Genomic DNA, 27,990 nt, shown 5'->3' on the forward strand with positions numbered 1-27,990 from the left:
GATTGGTTCTCTGGGTTCTGTGTTTTGATTGGTTCTCTGATTTCTGTGTTTTTATTGGTTCTCTCAGTTCTGTGTTTTGATTGATACTCTGAATTCTGTGTTTTGATTTGTACTTTGAGTACTGTGATTTGATCGGTACTTGACTTGGGATCTTCTGCTTGTGTTCGGACGATATGTTATATTTTGTGTTGATTTCAGATCTTGACGTCCTCATCTTTTGACGAGGAGTGTATTGTGTATCAGATTTGCGTACATATAGGCTGATGATATATTGGTGTCCATTATCGTCAAATTTAACGTGTACAAAACAACACCTCTTTAATTGGAATTGCTCTATGTGGCATTTATTGCGACTATATACAATGCCCATTGTTGCAGTCTATTTCACAATACAAATATATGTACACGAGTAAATAGTATCATTGTCATGTAAATGCTATTGTACCTAATGTATTTTACTTTTATAGCTTCAAAACAATGAACGTACATATGGGACATCCAACAGACAAGTAGGTCACGTGGAATTCTATCTAACTATGTTACATGTAATATGTGTATTAATTTACATACAGTAGATATGGTCCCGCCATTAGGAGCCTTCCCTACTTTGTGATATGTACGCAATATACACATGATTTGCACTATATCATATTCAAGTCCAAAACCAACATGAAAATACAACGGCTAAACAAAATATCATAATTCTGATTCAAAAATGACGGAACCCGACAAACTCTTAACAAAATAGGCCTATATGGTCAACACGTATGGGTAAGACAAGGGTTAAGGTAATGCCAGGTTCCAAAAGTGAAAACGTAGATACTAAAGCGAAATTTCCTTTCTGCCAGACGAGGAAAAAAGTCGATCTCAATTAGAGGAAAATCACAAATAATGTAAATAATACTTTCTCTTCCTGATGCGTCCTTTCAACATCAATGTTGGTGTTATGTTTGAAAATTGTTTAGATGTAATCGATCATGGTTTCTATTTACAAAAAAAAACCAATATATTTACTCGCTATCGGAACACATGCTGCCTTACAGGAATTCTACCTAAGAGCCCACTCTAACCTTAGAGTTACTATTTATACAACAATTATTAATATATAGAAATCATCATGCTGCCTAACACTAACGATTAACAAACACACAAACCACGTCTTATGAGAACTAGTTACGAAACAACCAGACATTGAACACTGGTCCGAATTTTACTTGACTTTAAAATTTCCTCCTGACATTGTTTGTGCTCATAGACATCAACAGTATCAGTTGAACTGGCTACAAGCAATGTAACAACACTCCACTCGTCATGCAATCGTGTTTTATATTAATAACAAGAGTCCATGATCAACAGCTACATTTATCATCCAGTTCCCTCTTCCGCGTACCGGAAGTCATGGATAATTAACGGTTTCAATTACAAAATCTTCCGGAAGTGAATAGGAACCCTACAGTGATTTTATCTCCTGCAGCGCTAATGTCCGAACAACAGACTTTGTGTGGGATCGACAAACCGCTGTATGACGATGGAAAGGTCAACTGATTCAGTTAATTTTCTTGCATGAAATCATGTCAAGCTTATCAATTTCCTCTTAGTTTCTGCCGATTAGAAAATGAATGGAAAGAACCATTGTTCATTAGCACCGTGATGATAATTCTGCACGATAGGAGTTATTTATAGGAGGCATCGGAAAATCCTACTTCTTCCCTTCCTCTTTCATCATATTTCTAGTTCGCGCACGTAACATTGATGATAAAACTTTGGTTGTGAAGCGTCCATTGAGGAATTGATTGAATGATTTTGATAACAGAAATCCTCAGTGTGTTCCAGCCTAGCATAAAACTTTAAGCAGGGCTGATTATTGTTCTTTCAAACTTTCCCATTGTTAAATGATGACACAACAATAGAAACACAATGACGAAGGTTTTTAAGCTGTAACTGGTAAGACTGTCTGACTGTACTTAATGTAAGTGTGGACATTATTGTTAAGGAAACAGTACAATATTGACAACAACACACCGTGTGACGAGGAAAGGATCGTGGAAATGTAGGAACATGATATACACTTAATCCGCGCATGCGTAATAATCATGACAAAGAGTACAGAGACTAGAATAACCAAATAGAAAAGGCCCGACATCAGAACGTCATATCTAATTTTCCGGACGTCTAAGTTTGTTTTGTGTTTCGTGTGTTTTGTCCTGGTGAACACACGGTAAGAGGTGACCCCGAGAAAGGAGAACGCCGTCAGGAGGGCCAATAATTTCGGTATCTCCATGATCCAAATTAGTGGAGATTCCGTATGGCCGGTCCAGTCTTTAACCTTATGACTCACTGCCATGGAAACCGCCCAGACGGAAGTTGGGACTATTGGCAGTCCCCAACCCATCACAATGTACGTCATGTATCCGGAATTACAAATCTGTCCGGACCTTGATATTACTTGTAGAAAGTGTGCATCGTTAGCTAGCCACAGTATAATTGCCAGATCAGAGTACTGTTTCATAGTTGCGAGGAATTCGTGAGCGAATGTAATCTCGACGGTTGCTATTTTGTGTAGTTGGAAAAGAAGTAAGATCTGAATGGTCAACTTTGTTGTGGCGTCAAATATGACCGAAACAAACAAGTGTTTCTGTACTCTCACATGTAATATTCCGTTTACAAACTTTGGTAAAACAACATAATATATCAAAAGTGCGACAAATATTGTGATGAGTGAGACAAGTAACAACACTATTCCAAGGATGTTGGATATTTTCGCGTTTTGGTTGAGTGATTCTAAAGAAGGTCCTTTGATGAAACATTCCTCGTATAGGGTCTTCTGAAATACTATATGTGCATCTTTGATATCTGACCATTCCCCATCCAGTCCACATCGTCTGTATACAAATTGTAAGGGGTTAAGTTCTAGATCCGGTAGAGTGGGACATCGTTGTTTGACTTCTGTTCCTGCCAACGTTGGGGGCCAGCAGGAACTCCCGTCATGCGTTGCGTTACAGTATCGCCCGACAGGAATAGTTATATTGGAGAACAGTTTCATACAGTTTTCTTTTGTAATAAAGCTGTTTTGGACTTGTCGAATCATCGTGAAGTTGAATCTGAAACGAAAATAATACATTCATTTATTTATTGGAATATAACAAATGCAAAAAATATATATTTGAAATAAATAGAAAACAAAAAAATGTAATGTGTAAAAATGTTTGCCTAGAGATTTCTTGTAAAAAAAGTGTTAGGAACTGAAAACCTGTGTGATGCTATCGACAATTTGCCCTTTTCAGAATCATTCGGATTACTAAACTTATTATAACGGTCCTGTGATGTCGTTATATAAAGCGGTTAACTATTGATTTATGATCGACTGTCTAATAAGGCGATGTTCAGCATACTATGACAGGCTTGAGTGTCATCCTATCATATATCACAATATCGTGGTACCTCAGATGGTCGCGCCATCTTTTTACGGAGTTTTCATGTGACAACTAACGAACTACAGTCGTATCAATCTTTCTTGTTTTTTTACTGCAAATCCTGGTGACATTTCTAATACACGAGATATATCACTAACTAATTTAACCCAGCATTTCTTACATTAATACACGAGATATATCACTAACTAATTTAACCCAGCATTTCTTACATTAATACACGAGATATATCACTAACTAATTTAACCCAGCATTTCTTACATCATGCAATACTTGTCTGACTGGCTAGGTTCCGAAACTTTGGCCTCGTCTCATTCTAGTGTTGATAACACCTAATTAGCATGACATCGACACCTTTATAACATTATCTATCCTTGTAAGTTTTACACTGCTCTTTCATTTCAAGTTTTTTTTTAAATTTTGATTTATTCAATAAAAAGTTTAAACAATAATACATTTGGTACATGTATATGCTTCGTCACGTTTACCCATCGCACATGCTGGTTTGAAATACAGAAATGTAGAACATGAAGACTTGTTTATAAAAATGTTGGAAGTTAACCACACATTTACCACGGAAACAGGGAGGATCGCGTAAAACACATGGCGCTGAAATCTAACCATTACCTTTACTGATTTAACAGGCTTCGGTTAAATGAGGGGGAACACCTGATTTTCTATTTTTAGAGTTCGTCTGAGACGAATAAATCAGAGCAAACGACCACCCAAAACTGACCGCAATAGACAACTGTACTGTCAGGGGCAGACAACCCAAAACTGACCACAGTAGACGGCCGCACTGTTAGGGGCAGACAACCCAAAACTGACCGCAGTAGACGACCTCACTGTCAGGGGCAGACAACCCAAAACTGACCGCAGTAGACGGGCGCACTGTTAGGGGCAGACCACCCAAAACTGACCGCAATAGACGACTGTACTGTCAGGGGCAGACAACCCAAAACTGACCGCAGTAGACGGGCGCACTGTTAGGGGCAGACCACCCAAAACTGACCGCAATAGACGACTGTACTGTCAGGGGCAGACAACCCAAAACTGACCGCAGTAGACGGCCGCACTGTTAGGGGCAGACAACCCAAAACTGACCGCAGTAGACGACCTCACTGTCAGGGGCAGACAACCCAAAACTGACCGCAGTAGACAATCGGACTGTCAGGGGCAGACAACCCAAAACTGACCGCAGTAGACGACCTCACTGTCAGGGGTAGACAACCCAAAACTGACCGCAGTAGACGACCTCACTGTCAGGGGTAGACAACCCAAAACTGACCGCAGTAGACGACCTCACTGTCAGGGGTAGACAACCCAAAACTGACCGCAGTAGACGGCCGCACTGTTAGGGGCAGACAACCCAAAACTGACCGCAGTAGACGACCTCACTGTCAGGGGCAGACAACCCAAAACTGACCGCAGTAGACGACCTCACTGTCAGGGGTAGACCACCAAAAAGTGACCGCAGTAGACAATCGGACAGTCAGAGGCACTTCACAATGACCTAGGTCGATACCAAATATATACAAACTTGCCATTTCTATTGTGAAATCACTGTTTGATAGACTTGTTTAGGTTCGCTATCACTATGTAGGAGAGCTAAGTAAACCTGGATTCAATAATACATACTGAACGGTGGGAACACTTTAACATTACCGGGTGTTGAATTAACTTTAATAGATATTCAATTAGAGGACAAATTAGAAAATATAAATTGTCAATATAAAATCAATTTTAACGCCATTTAAAAATATTCAGAATAAAATTGGATGTATTGATCATGTCAAATTTATATAAATCGTTATTATTTCAGTGTTCAACCAGATTAGTTCCGTTCAAATGTATTTCAGCTCAAATCAGCTCCTGTCCCAGACAATGGTCCAATCTCCACAGATGGTGCCAATGGTTCAATCTCCGCAGATGGTGCCAATGATGAATTACCAACAGCCCTCTGGGTCCACTCTAACAAATAACGATATCAAGCGCATTGCGATTGCTGTTCGTGAAATCCTTTTACCAGATATCGGTAACATTGTTGACAAGCATATTGCTCCTCTATTTAATCGTGTTTCTTCCCTGGAAGCTGAAAACGCCGAGTTACGTCTAAAACTAGATGATTTGGAACAATATGGCCGGAGAACACTAGTTCGATTTTCAGGTTTTCCTGAAAACGAGCGGGAAGACACCACCTCTACCGTTCTTGATGCTGCTACCTCCTGTGGTGTTGATTTGAGCGTAGATGATATTGAGCGTTCACACAGAGTTGGAAAAGCTGGCCGAGGTAAGCCTCGGCAGATCATTATGAGGCTGAAGTCTGTTGACAGCAAATTCAAACTGTTAAAATCCAGCCGAAACTTTCGTAACGAACCATCATTCAAAGGTATATCGGTTAATGAAGATCTCACTAGATATCGCGACGAATTGGCCTTTCTGGCAAGGAGACTTGTCAGAACTAAATCTATTCTTCAGACATGGACAACAAATGGAAAGATTTTGGTAAAGGACAAGTCTTCCAGACTACACACTATACGAACTGAGCACGACTTGGTGCCATTTGGTCATGTCATTGACATGCCAAATGATCACCCTATGTAAAGGCTTATGCCAATCTTGCGGTTAATACATCGGTGTTAGAATGGTAGAGGGATTATTCTGGACTGTTCGCCCCTCTTTCATTGCACCAATTGACCAAATCTTAGTTTGTGACGTAATAAGTTGTGTCTCAGATCATATTAAAAATATTCACTTTGTTCGTTCCATTCTTATTATCATCTTCACTTGAAATCCTCAATATATGTTACATATAAAATGTACATTTATTTTAAAATTATGGTACATTCACTTGAAATCCTTAATATATGATACATATAAAATGTACATTTACTTTTTTACTAACAATCAGTTAATATATGATTCATTGGAAATGATCAAGTACATCGTAAGCTACGTGTTTATCTCAAGCAATGATGGTTGTTCTATTAATTGACAAATTATGTATGAAAGAGGTAATTTATATTTTAATACTATCACCATACTGATATAAAATGCTATGTTATTATAAACACCAGATATGGAACTTTCATTTATTCGAAAATGTATTACAAAATGAAATTCCATTCGTACTTCTATAATGGTTTAATCATTATTCCTGATTATCCCTGAAGGCTGATACCCCTTGTATAAGTTTGCGAAATATTACAAAGGTGAAGTCAACGACTAACTCGCCTGACCTTATCCGTTTATCTTTTATCCTGAATTTCAATATAATTATTGTTTCAATAGTTTTTGAAGTATGATGCATATGCTTTTGTTTTTTATCCTTCTGGAAGTTATAATGACATACTTGCTCCCAGTTTAATACCAATCACATAAAATGCAGTTGTATGGGGTTTTGTTTGGGTTATTTTTCTTGATTCAGAAATATACAATTGGTGTGTTCATTGAAAATTATCTAATGTAATGTGAGGTACCATTATACCGCTGCAACAATATTTGGTCTCATAATTATACATTTGAAATTGTGTGTCTATTCATAATAATTGTGTTGGTCATTTTTGAACTAACACATTTTACTAGTGTTATCTTAAACTGTAATAGAATACTCCATTATGTGATCCTTTTGATCATGATTCGTCTGAAATTTAATACTATCACTACATACTTATCTCATATATCATTATGTGATTTCATAGAAACATTTATGAAACCGTCTGATTCATTCATAAATTTATCACAAAATGTAACCAAGCCTTCGATACTAGTGCTTTTATCTTTGTTTAGAACTAGATATATATGTATGATAAAATATTCTACAGTGTGGTACATTTCATATTAATCTTCCTAATTTGATCGGAACTATTAGGATAAACGTCAAAGTAATAAGGTGTACATATGTAAATACTTTATTTTTTCTTTCGCGTTTCATTATGTTTGACTTGAGCTTTGTACATCCACAGATAAGTATGTTGTGTAATATGTAGTCATGAAATGTTTTAAATGGGATGTTTATTTGATTTGCTAACTTTCCGTTTTCAACTCTACATGTATCTTTAGATGTCGAATATGTCATTAACTTGATTACATTTATGATAATCTAAATATTCAGAAGCTTGTATTATGTAATTAGCATTGAGCTCTTGTTCATCTTACACAAATCTTTTTCTACACTTACCAATACCATACTTTAACGATAATTTCCACTGATAAACATCGTATCACTCTACAAATATATAAATGTATTGATACCCTGGTCCGCTCTGATTCCATCCTTAGCATATTTACCTTGATGTTTGCTTTCCTACTTACCTTACTTATACTTTTTCTGTTTCCTTTCTATTCTCGATCCCCTTCTGCCTTGCCTATTATGCCATTGATTTCATTATATGCTGAACTACCAGTTCTTGCACACAGTTCTGATTCTTACATTACCTTATTTGGCATTACATAATGCCAGTTAGTCTAACGCTATATCGTGCTCGAATTGGTAGCTTTAACAACTGTGTTCAGTCCTCAAACTATGTCATCTATTTGAGTATCCTCAAGTATCTTTGCGTTGGGTTATTACTACTGATTCTATTAATTTGTTTGTCATTTGTTAGATCTCAAATCAATTCCATCCGCAATTTTTGTCATGGTAAGTTCTCGTACAATATTATCGTTTCTTTAGTAGACATTGCTTGTCTGTTTTCTCTCTTTTTTTCGCTTATCCAGTGGCAACTAATATTGCCTGGCGATATTGAAGTAAATCCTGGTCCTTCGTCTCTGAATTCATCTTCATCATCACTTTTTTCAAATATAAGTGATCAGCTTGATCTTGATCGTAACTTTTCTTTCGTCCATCTCAATGTTCAAAGTCTTAATAACAAAGTCGATATACTTTATACCGAACTTAACAAATACTCTATATTATCATTTACTGAGACTTGGCTAAAAGTCACTGATATCTCTCCGGAACTCAGCTTGCCTGGTTACTCTGACCCATTCTGTTACTGTAGGCCTGACCGTATTGGTGGTGGTATATCGGTCTACGTTAAAGATACGATATCTGCAAAACGAAGGCAAGATCTAGAATTACCAACCATAGAATGTGTATGGTTGGAAATAGTTCTTGGCACAGAGAAGTTTTTGTATGGTACTTTTTATAGACCTCCAAATTCTCCAATTATCACCTGGTCTCACATATCTCACTCTGTTGAACAAGCCTTTAACACGGGTATAACTAACATTGTATTTACAGGTGATTTCAACGCTAACTTGTTGGTCGAAAATCAGTCCTCTCACTTGCGAGATATGCTTATTCTCTATAACTTGTCTCAATTAGTAGAATCCTCAACATTTTTTACTGAATCCTCAAACTCACTTTTAGATATTGTGTGTGTTAGTGATAGTAGCATAATTAGTAAATGTATTGTCGGAGAGAGCTTCCTTGACCAACCGGTTAGATACCATTGTCCTACTTTCTGTTCTTTTAATATAACTAAACCGATCCAGCAAAGTTTTAAGCGTAACATTTGGCTCTTCGATGAGGGAAATTACGATTTATTTAGAGGGAAATTGAATGATTTAAACTGGAATACACTGATCGACGTTGATGATATTGATGATTCGGTCAAAAATTTTACAGACACATTGCTTGCAATTGCTAAAACATGTATACCTAACAAAATTATCACTGTACGATCTAATGAACCACCCTGGATGTCAAATGAAATCAAAAGATTAATTCGTAAACGCAAACGTGCCCACAAAAGAGCCAAACGTTCTCCAACAGATGCTCACTGGACAATTTCCGCCAAATTCGTAATAAATGTATCAATTCTATTAAAAAGGCTAAAGTCGCATATGTCAATAACCTCTGTGAAAACCTTCGGAAACCTTCAAATCTCAGTGTGAAGAAGTGGTGGAAAACTGTATACTCATTATTTCCTAATCGTAAAAACTCTTCAATACCCCCACTTCTTCATAATGACACTTGCATCTCTGACGATTTCGAAAAAGCTTGTTTATTCAACGATTTTTTCTGTTCCCAATCTAATATTGATGATACTAACACTGCTTTGCCTAACATTGACTATGGACATAACTATAATCTATCCAATATTAACATAACTGCTACTGATGTTAAGGATGCAATACTGAATCTTGATTGCTCTAAAGCCATTGGTCCTGATCTTGTAAATGCTAGATTACTCAAGGAATCTGCTGATATTATATGTAAACCTCTTTGTTCTTTATTTAACAAATCTCTCGAATCTGGTATCTTTCCTACAGAATGGAAGTCAGCTAATGTCACGCCTGTGCACAAAAAAGAATGTAAATCCATCTTAACTAATTATAGACCTATTTCATTACTTTCCATTATTGGTAAACTCATGGAAAGATGTGTTTATAAATATGTTTACAATTTCTTACATACTCACTCTCTACTCTCCCCTTTCCAATCTGGATTCAGGCGTTGCGATTCACCCATTAATCAACTACTTGCTATCACTCATGATATTTACTCTGCTTTAGATAATGGTAAAGAAATAAGAATGGTATTTTTTGATGTTAGTAAAGCATTCGATCGTGTTTGGCATAAGGGACTTTTATGTAAATTGTCATGTATTGGGATAAGGGGTTCTCTACTAAATTGGTTCAAAAATTATCTTCTTCATCGAAAACAAAGAGTAGTAATTAATGGTAAATTCTCTAATTGGTCAAATGTAAAAGCCGGAGTTCCCCAAGGTTCAATTCTTGGCCCGTTGTTGTTTTTAATATTCATTAACGATATTGTGGAAGACATAAGAGCTAATATAAAGTTATTTGCAGACGATACATCCTTATACGTCATTGTCGATACAGTTAGAAACACTACAGATATTTTAAATCACGATTTAAATAAGATTCATGAATGGTCATCTAAGTGGTTGGTTAAATTTAATCCTGCAAAAACTGAAACCTTATTAATATCTAAAAAGACAAATAACCCACTACATCCTCCATTAACTATGACTAATACCTTACTTACTGCTGTTACCTCACATAAACATCTTGGTTTATTTCTTTCGGAAAATGGTGGGTGGACGGTTCACATAAATTTTCTAAAATCTAAAATTTCACCCAAATTAAATATGCTACGTAGATTTAAGTTTACTTTAGATCGTGCATCACTTCAAACTCTGTATTTTTCTATGATTCGTCCAATTTTTGAATATGGAGACATAATCTGGGACAATCTCTCCAAAGCCCAATCAGACATATTAGAAGATCTTCAATTAGAAGCAGCAAGGATTGTTACTGGTGGAACTAGACTTACTAGTAGGGTAAAACTTTATCTTGAAACAGGCTGGCTTCCACTAGAACAAAGACGCAAACATCACAAGATTATCCACTTTCATAAAATAGTTCATGGTTTCCTTCCCCAGTATCTTCAAGAATTACTTCCTCATCGAAATAATAATATTCATGATCATAACACTAGATTAGGTAATAATTTCCGTCCACCTTCCGGTCGCACAAGCCTTTTCATGAAATCCTTTCTGCCATCTGTAATTAGTCTTTGGAATGCACTTCCTGATGGAATAAAAACCAGTCCCTCAATAACAAAACTAAAATATCATCTAAACGCACAAAATCTTAAAGTCCCACCATATTTTCTTATCGGCAGTAGATTGGGTCAGATTCACCATGCAAGATTGAGGATGGAGTGCAGTTCACTAAAATATTATTTGTTTCGTAGGAATCTGGTTAATAGTCCACTTTGCTCCTACTGTCAAGTTGATGAAACTAACGAACATTTTTTATTACATTGTAGACTTTTTTCCGACCTTCGAAATCGTTCCCTCTTTGCCCTAAATCATCCTATTTCGACAGAAATATTACTTTTTGGCAGCAACAACTTAACTTTTGACGAAAATTCCTTGATTTTTAAATGTGTGCAACAATTCATTATCAGCTCCAAGAGATTCGATTAATTCCACGTTTCAACTCTGTATTTATCGTTTTCACAGTTGTATCAGCATGCAGTTCTTTTTAAATGAACAATGGTATCGGCAGTCTCCCTCTTTCTCTTTCCCTTCTCATCTTATCATTTCCCACTACCTGTCTCTTTCCAATATAGAGTTATTTCAATATTCATATTCATTCTCCCACTTTGTTACCATGCTAAATTGATGAGTCATTAACGGAGACGGATTAATATAAGTTTTTAAAAAACTTGTTTCTGAATCCATTTCATGCTGTATTTTTTTCTGATGGTGTCTACTTTTCATGTGTTACCAATGATTGAATAAAATAAAGTTTACATTAAATGTATTTCGTTATAAATAGCTCACTCCGTGATAATTTAGGAGTTTTGATTACACACTAGCATACCGCAGTAACTTAAAGTTTAAATCAATATTGACAGCATTAAGTAATATAAATTATCCCTGATTTGAACGTCAATCCATTACGGTATTGATCAACAATCTTAAAGAATAAACTGTTACCGAAAATATATCAAAGTATAATATCAATTACGTGCGATTTCCCTTCAAATTAGATTCTGTTGCTGTTTATCGATAAAATGTGTAGATTTTAGAAGAGATGAAACTCGACATATGGCAGCACTAGATCATTCTTAAAACATAGTTATGTTAAGTTTTTACTCCATTGAAGGTACTTAAATAAAAACACACATGTTTAGAAATTCAATTAAACCATATTTCCGGTGCAAGTGTTTTCATCGGAGCGAGGCGCAAACATGGTAAATTTCCTAGGTCGGTTTTCAACCCGGATGTTGTAGCACAGATAAAAGACGGACGTTGTACTACAGATATAAGACGGACATTGTATTACAGATATAAGACGGACGTTGTACTACAGATATAAGACAGACATTATATTACAGATATAAGACGGACGTTGTACTACAGATATAAGACGGACATTATACTACAGATATAAGACGGACATTGTATTACAGATATAAGACGGACATTACAGATATAAGACAGACATTATACTACAGATATAAGACAGACATTATACTACAGATATAAGACAGACATTATACTACAGATATAAGACGGACATTATACTACAGATATAAGACAGACGTTATACTACAGATATAAGACAGACATTACAGATATAAGACGGACATTGTACTACAGATATAAGACGGACATTACAGATATAAGACGGACATTGTACTACAGATATAAGACGGACATTATACTACAGATATAAGACGGACATTGTACTACAGATATAAGACAGACATTGTACTACAGATATAAGACAGACATTGTACTACAGATATAAGACAGACATTGTACTACAGATATAAGACAGACATTACAGATATAAGACGGACATTGTACTACAGATATAAGACGGACATTACAGATATAAGACGGACATTGTACTACAGATATAAGACGGACATTACTGATATAAGACGGACATTACAGATATAAGACGGACATTGTACTACAGATATAAGACGGACGTTATACCACAGATATAAGACGGACATTGTACTACAGATATAAGACGGACGTTATACTACAGATATAAGACGGACATTGTACTACAGATATAAGACGGACATTATACTACAGATATAAGACAGACGTTATACTACAGATATAAGACGGACGTTATACTACAGATAAAAGACGGACATTGTACTACAGATATAAGACGGACATTACAGATATAAGACGGACATTGTACTACAGATATAAGACGGACGTTATACCACAGATATAAGACGGACATTGTACTACAGATATAAGACGGACGTTATACTACAGATATAAGACAGACATTATACTACAGATATAAGACTAACGTTATACTACAGATATAAGACGGACGTTATACTACAGATATAAGACGGACATTATACTACAGATATAAGACGGACATTACACTACAGATATAAGACGGACATTATACTACAGATATAAGACAGACATTATACTACAGATATAAGACGGACATTGTACTACAGATATAAGACAGACATTATACTACAGATATAAGACAGACGTTATACTACAGATATAAGACGGACATTGTACTACAGATATAAGACGGACATTGTACTACAGATATAAGACGGACATTGTACTACAGATATAAGACGGACATTATACTATAGATATAAGACGGACATTGTACTACAGATATAAGACGGACGTTGTACTACAGATATAAGGCGGACGTTGTACTACAGATATAAGACGGACGTTATAATACAGATATAAGACGGACATTATACTACAGATATTAGACGGACATTATACTACAGATATAAGGCGGACGTTGTACTACAGATATAAGACGGACATTATACTACAGATATAAGACAGACGTTATACTACAGATATAAGACAGACATTATACTACAGATATAAGACGGACATTATACTACAGATATAAGACTGACATTATACTACAGATATAAGACGGACGTTATACTACAGATATAAGACTAACGTTATACTACAGATATAAGACTGACGTTATACTACAGATATAAGACAGACGTTATACTACAGATATAAGACAGACATTACACTACAGATATAAGGCGGACGTTATACTACAGATATAAGACAGACATTATGCTACAGATATAAGACGGACGTTATACTACAGATATAAGACAGACATTATATTACATATATAAGACAGACGTTATACTACAGATATAAGACGGACATTACACTACAGATATAAGACAGACATTATACTACAGATATAAGGCGGACATTATACTACAGATATAAGACGGACATTATACTACAGATATAAGACAGACGTTATACTACAGATATAAGACGGACATTATACTACAGATATAAGACAGACGTTATACTACAGATATAAGACGGACGTTATACTACAGATATAAGACAGACATTATACTACAGATATAAGACAGACATTATACTACAGATATAAGACAGACATTGTACTACAGATATAAGACAGACATTATACTACAGATATAAGACAGACGTTATACTACAGATATAAGACAGACGTTATACTACAGATATAAGACAGACGTTATACTACAGATATAAGACAGACATTATACTACAGATATAAGACAGACATTGTACTACAGATATAAGACAGACATTATACTACAGATATAAGACAGACATTGTACTACAGATATAAGACAGACATTATACTACAGATATAAGACGGACATTATACTACAGATATAAGACGGACATTGTACTACAGATATAAGACGGACATTGTACTACAGATACCAAGACTATGCAGTTAAGAATACAATGTTTCGTAAGACATAATTTATTTTAAGAAGTCCATGGTACCTTTGGCAAGTTTAGATATCATCAACCTGCCCTACTCGGAAAGTGATAAATGGTCCCGTGGACTGATAAGGTCTTACAGACGATTATTCAAGGCAGTTTGACGGTAGATTGGAGATATTTTTGTCTCAAATCAGAAAGAATGTTTTACACCGAAATAACATCGAAAACTTTTCAAATAATGCTTTTTATTTTCAGGATTCGTGACATATTCATTTATTTATTTATATTTTTTTTAGTTGAAGTTGCTAAGATCTAAATACACATATTTTGGTTGCTGTTTCTCGGTTAAATTGTTATGAGGGTACTACAATAAATAGTTCTTTGTTGTTCACGGTACCATTAAATTAGTACAATGGAAACACGATAAGGTGTTCCGAAAGGAAGGTGTATTCTACATCATCTACGACGTCAGCCAGGAACCTCTAGGTAAAATCCAGAGAATACCACGCTCTCGAAACAAACATGGTGACAACATTGTGTAATTTCGTGTAAATATGATATGTGATAATAATATTTGATCGTAATCTATATTAACTAATATATCATCAGCTATGTCAGGATTTTTGTTATTGAGAATTGTTTCTAGAAATTCCCAAACGAGTAGTCGATGTTTTATCATTCGTAAGATACATGTTGATATTGTTCAACGAATTATCGAGTTTGTTTTGTTTTGTTTTTGTTTTTGTTTTTGTTTTTTTGTTTTTTTTTTTGGGGGGGGGGGGGGGGGGGGGGGGTTGAAAATTGCGAATTTAAGAATCTCGTCATAACAATAATGAACAGATCATATAAAGGAGACATTACTTTTATTTTACTAATTTGGGCTCAATCTTTCAACCATGACGTCATAATGAATTGTACGTCATGATGCCATTATGATTGCATGTGGCATTTCGTAACGTATCAACCAAAATATCATCAATGGGCAGGTCTAATATCGTGGGTTTCGTATTCTTAAAGTTTCGTATATTTTCATTTAAGAGAAATTCCATTACTCGAAAACCGTAAACATTTCTTGGAAATCTAACATGTGTTCGAACAGCGTACGTATATGGATTAGTATTGTACAATAGAAATACTCCAACAACACGCGACTTATAACAATAGAATATATTTCATTAACAAAAAAGATTGTTACACAAACGCACTACTTACTCCCCGGTAATCAGACAAAACCAAGTCATCCATCAATCGTCTGTTTGGCAAGGGTACAAAAATGTACGATTTTTTCTGGTTTTATTAAGTTGTTTTGACAGAAATCTAACATTTGGTAGGTTATCCAAAAATACTATCATTGTCAATTAGTGCCTTTTCTCCAGATGTGTTTGTATGCTAAGATACACACGGCGCAGTTTTAGAAACTATTCTCGAGCTAGATGACTATATTAACAACACTGGATACTCGTGGGACATATTTATTTTGCAGTGAAATGATAATTTCGATATACTCATAAAAATTGCCATGAACCATGAATTGTAAACTGAGATTTTATTTACAAAGCCATGAATCTAGCACTCCGTGTACTGAAATGGCCCATAGATTGTGATAGCGGTGACCTGCCCCCTACGGTCTGACATTTTCATACGTCCATATACTGACTCCATACGTCCATATACTGACTCCATACGTCCATAAACTGACTCCATACGTCCATAAACTGACTCCATACGTCCATATATTGACTCCATACGTCCATAAACTGACTCCATACGTCCATATACTGACCCCATACGTCCATATACTGACTCCATACGTCCATATACTGACGTATAGTCCATATACTGACTCCATACGTCCATATAATGACTCCATACGTCCATATACTGACTCCATACGTCCATATACTGACTCCATACGTCCATAAACTGACTCCATACGTCCATATACTGACTCCATACGTCCATAAACTGACTCCATACGTCCATATACTGACTCCATACGTCCATATACTGACTCCATACGTCCATATAATGACTCCATACGTCCATATACTGACTCCATACGTCCATATACTGACTCCATACGTCCATATACTGACCCCATACGTCCATATACTGACTCCATACGTCCATATACTGACTCCATACGTCCATATACTGACTCCATACGTCCATAAACTGACTCCATACGTCCATATACTGACCCCATACGTCCATAAACTGACTCCATACGTCCATATACTGACTCCAAACGTCCATATACTGACACCATACGTCCATATACTGACTCCATACGTCCATATACTGACTCCAGACGTCCATATACTGACTCCAGACGTCCATATACTGACCCAATACGTCCATAAACTGACCCCATACGTCCATATACTGACTCCATACGTCCATATACTGACCCCATACGTCCATATACTGACACCATACGTCCATATTCTGACTACATACGTCCATATACTGGCTCCATACGTATATCGTATGACACCGCTACATAATATATCTTATTGGGTCTTGGAAACAGCTTGGTAGCATAGGTTTCAGGGTTTTAATCCATACATTGTATACATCGAACCAGAAAGTACTGTAACTCACAGTTAAAAGAGGTTCCGGACATTTTGTTTTTACATGGAATACCTATTTTGCTTTCCAAAACAAAGATAATGCTTTATTATGACATATATTGATATTGTATAACTTATGAATCGGAAGATGCTTAACCTTCGATACACCTGGCCATCACCGCCATGTACTATTTCAATGGAATCCATTCTAATCGAAATTATCTTGTTCGTATTTTGAACGCAATTGATGAATTTTGTGTTAGAATTAAGATTTTGTAATTTTTTGTCACAAAATCCCGAATCCTAGATGATAAAAGTAAGATAACATATATTAATAGTATCAACATGACTTAACAATTAGTGTTCATTACAATGTAAGTAGAAGGCAGGATCAGAGGTAATTTTGATGGTTCGAGAATTGTAAGCCGACACTTATTGAACAGAGTATTGGTGAAAGAGATCGTCTACCATGCCACCCAGCGGACTGATCTCTTATAAACCAAACGTTTTAGTGATGTTTACAGAGATCGTCTACCACGCCACCCAGCGGACTGATCTCTTATAAACCAAACGTTTTAGTGATGTTTACAGAGATCGTCTACCACGCCACCCAGCGGACTGATCTCTTATAAACCAAACGTTTTAGTGATGTTTACAGAGATCGTCTACCACGCCACCCAGCGGACTGATCTCTTATAAACCAAACGTTTTAATGATTATTCGTATGCAGACTCTCAAAGTTATACTTGAAGCTTTCGAAATGATGAACAAACTGATCTATTGTGTATTTGGAAAACAGTCATAACCACATCACCTCGTTATATCATAATAAAACACTTTATATGAATTCTAATTCTTGCAGAAACGACGGCAATTTACATATCTACAACATATTATTACTCCGCCAATGAGTTTAGACTACATAAAGCAAGTTAATGATAAGCTGATTGCCGTGAATAATGATAGCTGTGTAGACATTAGGATCATACCGCCCGTCACACACAGCCTCACCAATTACACTTAATATCCGGGTATCACATGAAACAGATTTATCATGATTAATTTCGAACTGGAATCCTTTCTTTACGCATGGTTTTTAAAAAGAGAAGGTAAACACATTTTTAAAGAGTTGTATCAATCATAAATCAAAACATTCAGCAGATTCCGGACTTCCCATCCAGAGTTGGACTTCAACCTTATTTTGAGTTCCCCGTCTCCTCCTAGAGATCTTGGCCTGCAGTGTGAAAGAATTGTACATGCTGTCCAATTGAATTATCGATAGAGGCGACTAAATTTGGGATACGATTTGATTCTTTTCTCTTCTTTCTTTAAAAAAAAACTTTCTTTCTAATGTCTCAATCGATGCTGTCTGATTTTTGGCGTTAAGTTGAGCGTTCGCCCCTGTGAGGAAGGCTATAGGTAATGTCCCCTTGCCGGGACATATCAGAGTTCCTGTGAGGAAGGTTTGGGGCTCTGTCCCCTGGCCGAGATATACCAGAGTTCCTGTGAGGAAGGCTTTGGGGTTCTGTCCCCTGGCCGAGACATACCAGAGTTCCTCTGAGGAAGGCTTTGGGTTCTGTCCCCTGGCCGAGACATACCAGAGTTCCTGTGAGGAAGGCCTTGGGGTTCTGTCCCCTGGCCGAGACATAATTGTACCAGAGTTCCTGTGAGGAAGGCTTGGGGCTCTATCCCCTGGCTGAGATATACCAGAGTTCCTATAAGGAAGGCTTTGGGTTCTGTCCCCTGGCCGAGATATACCAGAGTTCCTGTGAGGAAGGCTTTGGGTTCTGTCCCCTGACCGAGATATACCAGAGTTCCTGTGAGGAAGGCTTTGGGTTCTGTCCCCTGGCTGAGATATACCAGAGTTCCTGTGAGGAAGGCTTTGGGTTCTGTCCCCTGACCGAGATATACCAGAGTTCCTGTGAGGAAGGCTTTGGGTTCTGTCCCCTGGCTGAGATATACCAGAGTTCCTGTGAGGAAGGCTTTGGGTTCTGTCCCCTGGCCGAGACATACCAGAGTTCCTGTGAGGAAGGTTTGCGGCTCTGTCCCCTGGCCGAGATATACCAGAGTTCCTGTGAGGAAGGCTTTGGGTTCTGTCCCCTGGCTGAGATATACCAGAGTTCCTGTGAGGAAGGCTTGGGGCTCTGTCCCCTGGCCGATACATACCAGAGTTCCTGTGAGGAAGGCTTGGGGCTCTGTCCCCTGACCGAGATATACCAGAGTTCCTGTGAGGAAGGCCTTGGGGTTCTGTCCCCTGGCCGAGATATACCAGAGTTCCTGTGAGGAAGGCCTTGGGGTTCTGTCCCCTGGCCGAGATATACCAGAGTTCTTGTGGGGAAGGCTTTGGGTTCTGTCCCCTTGCCAAGATATACCAGAGTTCCTGTGAGGAAGGCTTTGGGTTCTGTCCCCTTGCCAAGATATACCAGAGTTCCTGTGAGGAAGGCTTTGGGTTCTGTCCCCTTGCCGAGATATACCAGAGTTCCTGTGAGGAAGGCTTTGGGCTCTGTCCCCTGGCCGATATATACCAGAGTTCCTGTGAGGAAGGCCTTGGGGCTCTGTCCCCTGGCCGAGATATACCAGAGTTCTTGTGAGGAAGGCTTGGGGCTCTGTCCCCTGGCCGAGATATACCAGAGTTCTTGTGGGGAAGGCTTTGGGTTCTGTCCCCTTGCCAAGATATACCAGAGTTCCTGTGAGGAAGGCTTTGGGTTCTGTCCCCTTGCCAAGATATACCAGAGTTCCTGTGAGGAAGGCTTTGGGTTCTGTCCCCTTGCCGAGATATACCAGAGTTCCTGTGAGGAAGGCTTTGGGCTCTGTCCCCTGGCCGATATATACCAGAGTTCCTATAAGGAAGGCCTTGGGGTTCTGTCCCCTGACCGAGATATACCAGAGTTCTTGTGGGGAAGGCTTTGGGTTCTGTCCCCTGGCTGAGATATACCAGAGTTCTTGTGGGGAAGGCTTTGGGTTCTGTCCCCTGACCGAGATATACCAGAGTTCTTGTGGGGAAGGCTTTGGGTTCTGTCCCCTGGCCGAGTTATACCAGAGTTCCTATAAGGAAGGCTTTGGGTTCTGTCCCCTGGCCGAGATATACCAGAGTTCCTGTGAGGAAGGCTTTGGGTTCTGTCCCCTGGCTGAGATATACCAGAGTTCCTGTGAGGAAGGCTTGGGGCTCTGTCCCCTGGCCGATACATACCAGAGTTCCTGTGAGGCAGGCTTGGGGCTCTGTCCCCTGGCCGAGACATACCAGAGTTCCTGTGAGGAAGGTTTGGGGCTCTGTCCCCTGGCCGAGATATACCAGAGTTCATGTGAGGAAGGCTTGGGGCTCTGTCCCCTGGCTGAGATATACCAGAGTTCCTATAAGGAAGGCCTTGGGGTTCTGTCCCCTGGCCGAGATATACCAGAGTTCTTGTGGGGAAGGCTTTGGGTTCTGTCCCCTGACCGAGATATACCAGAGTTCTTGTGGGGAAGGCTTTGGGTTCTGTCCCCTGGCTGAGATATACCAGAGTTCTTGTGGGGAAGGCTTTGGGTTCTGTCCCCTGGCCGAGATATACCAGAGTTCCTGTGAGGAAGGCTTGGGGCTCTGTCCCCTGGCTGAGATATACCAGAGTTCCTGTGAGGAAGGCTTGGGGCTCTGTTCCCTGGCTGAGATATACCAGAGTTCATGTGAGGAAGGCCTTGGGGTTCTGTCCACTGGCCGAGATATACCAGAGTTCCTGTGAGGAAGGCTTGGGGCTCTGTCCCCTGACCGAGATATACCAGAGTTCCTGTGAGGAAGGCTTGGGGTTCTGTCCCCTGGCCGAGATATACCGGCTGTATAAGTGTGTTTCAGTGAGGTAGCACTATAACACCGACAACAGTTTCGCACTATCACAAACAAGAACATACCACAGCCTCCAAAAATACACGCGTACACTTCACGCATTCATCTCTTACACGGGGAGGCCGTTAAACCAGGAAAATCCCAGGCAAACAGACGACAAGGATATAGCAAATTCAGTTAGTAGCCAAGGATAAATTATATATGATAATTCATACTTGTTTTGATTGAACAACTTAACAGTAGGGCTATGAGTGACGTGATAGATATGTGAAGTGCTCGTTACATTTTCAGCACACTCATAAAGAGTCCAAAGATTCACGAAACTTAGTGTTTTGTTATTATTTCTACACGCAATTCCGGTGAACGAGAACTATCGAAACTTGAACTGTCTCTACTATTGCTTACAGAATGATTATACTGATGAATCATCTCACGCAGACAGTTTTACGTGATACAGGACATAGATAATCTGTTCTGTCACACAGTCCGTGGCTGGATCATCAATTCTGATTAGTTATATATAGATATGACGTTTGTATAGCACTGTCTTAGATCAGTACAATAATAGTTTACCTAACTACATGTATATGGAAGTCTAAAAGATTAATTCAGTCTGATACAGAATAGTTTACGTAACTATGGATACAGAATAGATTACGTAACTATGGATACAGAATAGTTTACGTAACTATGGATACAAAATAGTTTACGTAACTATGGATACAGAATAGTTTACGTAACTATGGAAGTCTGAAAGATCAATTAAGTCTGATATATAATAGTTTAAGTAAATATGGATACATAATAGTTTACGTAACTATGGATACAGAATAGTTTACGTAACTATGGATACAGAATAGTTTACGTAACTATGGATACATAATAGTTTACGTAACTATGGATACATAATAGTTTACGTAACTATGGATACAGAATAGTTCACGTAACTATGGATACAGAATAGTTTACGTAACTATGGATACATAATAGTTTACGTAACTATGGATACAGAATAGTTTACGTAACTATGGATACAGAATAGTTTACGTAAATATGGATACAGAATAGTTTACGTAACTATGGATACAGAATAGTTTACGTAACTATGGATACAGAATAGTTTACGTAACTATGGATACAGAATAGTTTACGTAACTATGGAAGTCTAAAAGATCAATTCAGACTGATACAGAATAGTTTACGTAACTATGGAAGTCTAAAAGTTTACGTAACTATGGAAATCTAAAAGATGCAACAAGCAACATAATTATACACCAGTTCATGGGATACGATGGTACAAATATGTATCAGTTTACATTTCTTCTTCAGTAAATTAAGACAGAGAGTGACTAAACTGAGTAATGATACTTGTAAATAGGTGATTAGTTAAAAAAAGTATAATAGTCGATATTAACATGATACATTAGAATGAGATTAATATAATTAGAAGGGCTGTTCCGTGGACAGAGATATCTCAATCCGTGAGTTTGACTGGTCAGCATGAGTGCTGGCCGGAAACATTCATACACGTTGGTTGGGATATCATTGTCCACGAAATAGACACATGCTTGATTGTTTTTCTCACATATTTACAAATAAATTATTCTGAATAAAATCGATCTAATTCGTTTACTGAAAAAACAAAACATTCTATTAGAACGGTGGATTCCTTTCACAACAACAAAAGGATGAAGTCAGGGGGGAAAATACAATGACGTCACACCGACAATTCATCAGTATGACGTCATAGGGCGTGCCAGCTGTATTTGCCCTGTGTGAGATTAGAGTTCTATTTTCTCTGGCAACCGTGAGATCATCCTGTGAAGTATGTGAGAAATAACATTATGTGTGGTAATTTGTATTACATTAACAAACACAATGTTTACTGTTTGGTGTCGTCGATAAAGACGCCTCCCCTTCCGATACGTCTGGGTTTATTATCCTTGTACTTATATACAATCGTCTCCCTATATGTATCTTTGTTCAGTTTACTTTCCACCCATGTCTTATCGATGATAAGTTAGAATCTACATGTAGGAATTCACTGTTTAGTTTTTAACACTGATAGTCGTATGGAATCAGTGATTATATAGACCTTTGTATTTATACCGATATGGCTACCTCTGAGGTTTTAGATTTATATCGAGTCTAGAGTGTCGGTCTACACTCTCGTTGTGTCTGTTGCTATGTCAATGTCAGTCACTCTCAGTAAAACGTAATCGGATATATATCAGTTCAGATAAATGTTTTGTGAGAATTCGGAATGCATTGGTTTGAATTATCAAAGAATTCAAATAATTTTTCTGATGTGGTGAAAATAATTAATGGACTTTTTTTTATAATACGACACGTGTATAAAGCGTTAGAAATGTTTCAATTCCAAAGAAAAAACTGAAAAACTGGAATCGTCTAAAAAGTATATATTTCTACTAGTTTCAATCCTTCAAATGGTTCAGATAAGGCTGCATTTAAAAACTACCATTACGAAATGATCCATCTTTACTTCCAAACCCTAGTTTTTATGTCAACAGAAACATTAAGCTATGTTTGTAATGTTTGGAAGTGATGTAATGTTTAGAAGTGATGTAATGTTTAGAAGTGATGTAATGTATGGAAGTGATGTAATGTCTAGAAGTGACGTAATGTTTAGAAGTGATGTAATGTTTGGAAGTGATGTAATGTTTAGACGTGATGTAATGTTTAGACGTGATGTAATGTTTAGAAGTGATGTAACGTTTGGAAGTGATGTAATGTTTGGACGTGATGTAACGTTTGGAAGTGATGTAATGTATGGAAGTGATGTAATGTTTGGAAGTGATGTAATGTTTAGAAGTGATGTAATGTTTAGAAGTGATGTAATGTATGGAAGTGATGTAATGTTTGGAAGTGATGTAATGTTTAGAAGTGATGTAATGTATGAAAGTGATGTAATGTTTGGAAGTGATGTAATGTTTAGAAGTGATGTAATGTTTGGAAGTGATGTAATGTTTAGAAGTGATGTAATGTTTAGAAGTGATGTAATGTTTAGAAGTGATGTAATGTATGAAAGTGATGTAACGTTTGGAAGTGATGTAATGTTTAGAAGTGTTCTAAGGTTTAGAAGTGATGTAATGTTTAGAAGTGATATAATGTTTAGAAGTGTTCTAGGTTTAGAAGTGATGTAATGTTTAGAAGTGATGTAATGTTTAGAAGTGATGTAATGTTTAGAAGTGATGTAATGTATGAAAGTGATGTAATGTTTGGAAGTGATGTAATGTTTAGAAGTGATATAATGTTTAGAAGTGTTCTAGGTTTAGAAGTGATGTAATGTTTAGAAGTGATGTAATGTTTAGAAGTGATGTAATGTTTAGAAGTGATGTAATGTTTAGTAGAAAGTTGATTTTTTTTTTTTGTAATGTATGAAAGTGATGTAATGTTTAGAATGATGTAATGTTTTTAGAAGTGATGATGTATGTTTAGAATGTGATGTAATGTATGAAGTGATGTAATGTTTGGAAGTGATGTAATGTTTAGAAGTGATGTAATGTTTAGAAGTGTTCTAGGTTTAGAAGTGATGTAATGTTTAGAAGTGATGTAATGTTTAGAAGTGATGTAATGTTTGGAAGTGATGTAATGTTTGGAAGTCATGCAACGTTTGGAAGTGATGTAATGTTTAGAAGCGATGAGGGTTTGGAAGTGACGTAATGTTTAGAAGTGATGTAATGTTTGGACGCGTTTGTAATGTTTAGAAGTGATGTAATGTTTAGAAGTGATGTAATGTTTAGAAGTGATATAATGTTTGGAAGTGATGTAATGTTTAGAAGTGATTGTAATGTTTAGAAGTGATTGTAATGTTTAGAAGTGATGTAATGTTTGGAAGTGATGTAATGTTTAGAAGTGATGTAATGTTTAGAAGTGTTCTAAGGTTTAGAAGTGATGTAATGTTTAGAAGTGATGTAATGTTTAGAAGTGATGTAATGTTTAGAAGTGATTGTAATGTTTAGAAGTGATGTAATGTTTGGAAGTGATGTAATGTTTAGAAGTGATGTAATGTTTAGAAGCGATGTAATGTTTGATAATTTCACGAGGTTGTGTTTATTTTTGTTTTAGTCCTATACCCCTCTGTATCATGGTCATTTATCCTACTAAACTTTATGTTTGCTACGGGAACTAAATATTAAATTATCATTTATACTTGTAATTTATACTTATAATTTATACTTGTAATTTATACTTGTTTTCCAAACTGCTAAGATAATAATGCTTCCAAATAAACCTGATACTGATAACTGGAGATGTAATAAAATATACAATGTACAAATGTATTTTGAAGCACTCTAGTTGGGTATTTCTATATCTAAATATTCTACTTAAAATATTCCAAACTGTCATAACTTTGTATTGTTAAAATATTAAACAATTACCAACAACTTGTATCAAGCTTACTGTATATTAAAGTGAATAGCATTTGTTATATCATGAAATTTCATGAATTACAATAAACTGTAAGCAACAACATATTTTAATCGGAATTTTCAGATTCTAATTTGTCACAAATTCAGAAAGATAGATATGTTTACGTACAACTTACTAGCTACGTCCCAATATATTATATTCGCGCTATTGCCGTGAAGAACCACGGGTTGGCGTTAAGATAGTCGGCGTGAGACCAGATATTATCATCAAAACTAGTTTTGACAAATACCAGATATACGATAACTGGTGTAAGATAAATATGTTATTGGTTATAATATGACATTACTGGCTGAACGTAAATATCTACAACTTCACGTATACAAAAGTATCGGTAATTTAGTCGGACAGTTTCAGAAGTTAATAAGGTAATAAATTGATAATACAAAACAAACTTGGACATAATTTACATAGTATTCAACTTACCAATCAGATTAATACTTTATCCAGTTTGTCCTGTTTTCGTTTTGATATACACTTTCCTTGTGTATGCGTTCACACTCCAATGGTGCAGTCTATGGTGTTTATAAATCCAGTTATCAAATCTTTGTAAAGAAAAACAATTCTCAGTGTGCCCTACGTTTGCCGTGAAATTGGATATGTAAGTACATGATTAGACAACTTCTGTGGTCCGCTACTATCAAAACTTGGTCTCTCAAAAGTGTCAGCATACACGTAAGAAAATTGCCGTGAAAAGTCTTTTACACATAATTCTATACAACACAGCGTGACCATGTGGTTTGTAATATAACGTCCGCTCGAGCTAGTGGCCATGTGATGTCTGCTTTAGTATCGTGGTTTCGTGGAGTTATGTCTGCTCAGCGGCCTCGCACTCTCTGCTTGGCCGCACGCTCTCTGCTTGTAGCGATTGGTTAGTTCGGTCAGTGGCCGCACGCGCTCTTATTCTTCACTGGAGAGTTCCGTGGTCACAGTCTTGTATTCTGTAGTTGGTTCAGTCATTGACACTGGGTTCTCTAATTAATTACCTAACCGTTGGTTAAAGTTTCGCCTTCCACAATGGATTTGTTTGTTTTTTTGTTTAACGTCCTATTAATAGCCAGGGTCATTTAAGGACGTGCCAGGTTTTGGAGGTGGAGGAGAGCCGGAATACCCGGAGAAAAACCACCGGCCTACGGTCAGTGCCTGGCAACTGCCCCACGTAGGTTTCGAACTCGCAACCCAGTGGTGGAGGGTTAGTGATAAAGTGTCCTTAAAGCACCTTAACCACTCGGCCACCGCGGCCCCCTTCCACAATGGGTGGCACGTACCTAAGTTCACCATTTGCCAATGTTTAATTAGCTGGAAAGGAAAGGTTTTTTTTCGGCATAGCCGTCTAATTTTGTTTTGGCCCCGGATATGACGCGACAGGTGGCGTTTCTGTCAAGATGAAGTACGTGATTGGTCAATGTAGCGGTCAATGCAAAATGCAGATATACAGTTTAAAACGAAACAAAGTTAAAGGGACCTCACGGTAAACCAATATTTATTTTGTATTTTCTATCATATTATATCATAATATCTTTTAAAAAAATAACCTTCTGAACAATAGCCATTCGAATTTGATGATGTATGTACATAAAAACATCAATTATCAATTATTAAAAGGTTATCACTCTGAATATGCAAATTTTGTGACATATATACGATAAACGCATGCGCACAACAAACTAAAACACATGGAAACAAAAATGGCTTCCATTGTGAATCGACTGCGGTTGGAAACGATAACAGCTTCCGCAATGAAGAGAATAATAGGGAAATGGGTCAAACACAATCCTAGAATTAAACTTGGGAAGCAGTACAATAGATTGTAACAGTTCAAACATGAAAACAGCAGTAATACGGACGCCGCTCGTATTCTGCTTGATTGTTTGATAGTAGGCCATGACAATCTCGGTATTATTTACACAAACCCTGTAATATTAACACAAACTCTGTAATAGTTCCACAAGCTCGGTAATATTTACACAGTCTGTACCAGTACATCGCTACTGTCACTGTACTATATGAACAGTGTTTACACTTATTTACACATAACTGTGTGTGCCGTAATATATACAGAACGTGTTATTTAACATTTAAACCACTGTATAATATCGTTATCCAACTAACCCAGACGGAATATAGATATCGCCTTGTAAACTATCGTCTGTTTGTGTTGCCACGATTTCAAAACAGTCACGTGATAATTTAAAAATAACTTCCGCACTAAATTAAGAGGGGGATTCCCAACTAAATCGAGTGGTCAAGCTGGACATAGGGATTGACTGTGATTGTTTTGTTTTTTTTGTTTTGTTTTTTGTTTAACGTCCTATTAACAGCCAGGGTCATTTAAGGACGTGCCAGGTTTTGGAGGTGGAGGAAAGCCGGAGTACCCGGAGAAAAACCACCGGCCTACGGTCAGTACCTGGCAACTGCCCCACGTAGGTTTCGAACTCGCA

General features: G+C 37.2%; 1 protein-coding gene across 1 annotated transcript; it reads right to left on the bottom strand.

The window, feature by feature from the left end:
* Window positions 1-336: 336 nt before the first annotated feature.
* Window positions 337-26,356, bottom strand: LOC117316740 (PDF receptor-like). The gene is made up of 2 exons (XM_033871501.1): window positions 25,976-26,356; window positions 337-3,101 (listed from the first exon to the last, which is right to left on the bottom strand). Exon 2 carries the CDS (start codon window positions 3,086-3,088, stop codon window positions 1,931-1,933), a length of 1,158 nt encoding a protein of 385 aa, XP_033727392.1. The 5' UTR covers window positions 3,089-3,101; window positions 25,976-26,356; the 3' UTR covers window positions 337-1,930.
* Window positions 26,357-27,990: the final 1,634 nt, after the last annotated feature.

Source organism: Pecten maximus, chromosome 18, assembly GCF_902652985.1.
Source record: "Pecten maximus chromosome 18, xPecMax1.1, whole genome shotgun sequence".
NCBI lineage: Eukaryota > Metazoa > Mollusca > Bivalvia > Pectinida > Pectinidae > Pecten > Pecten maximus.

Bases quoted from the DNA above. Each gene is read 5' to 3' on its own strand.
- LOC117316740 (XM_033871501.1), bottom strand. From the start codon at position 3,088: ATGATTCGACAAGTCCAAAACAGCTTTATTACAAAAGAAAACTGTATG.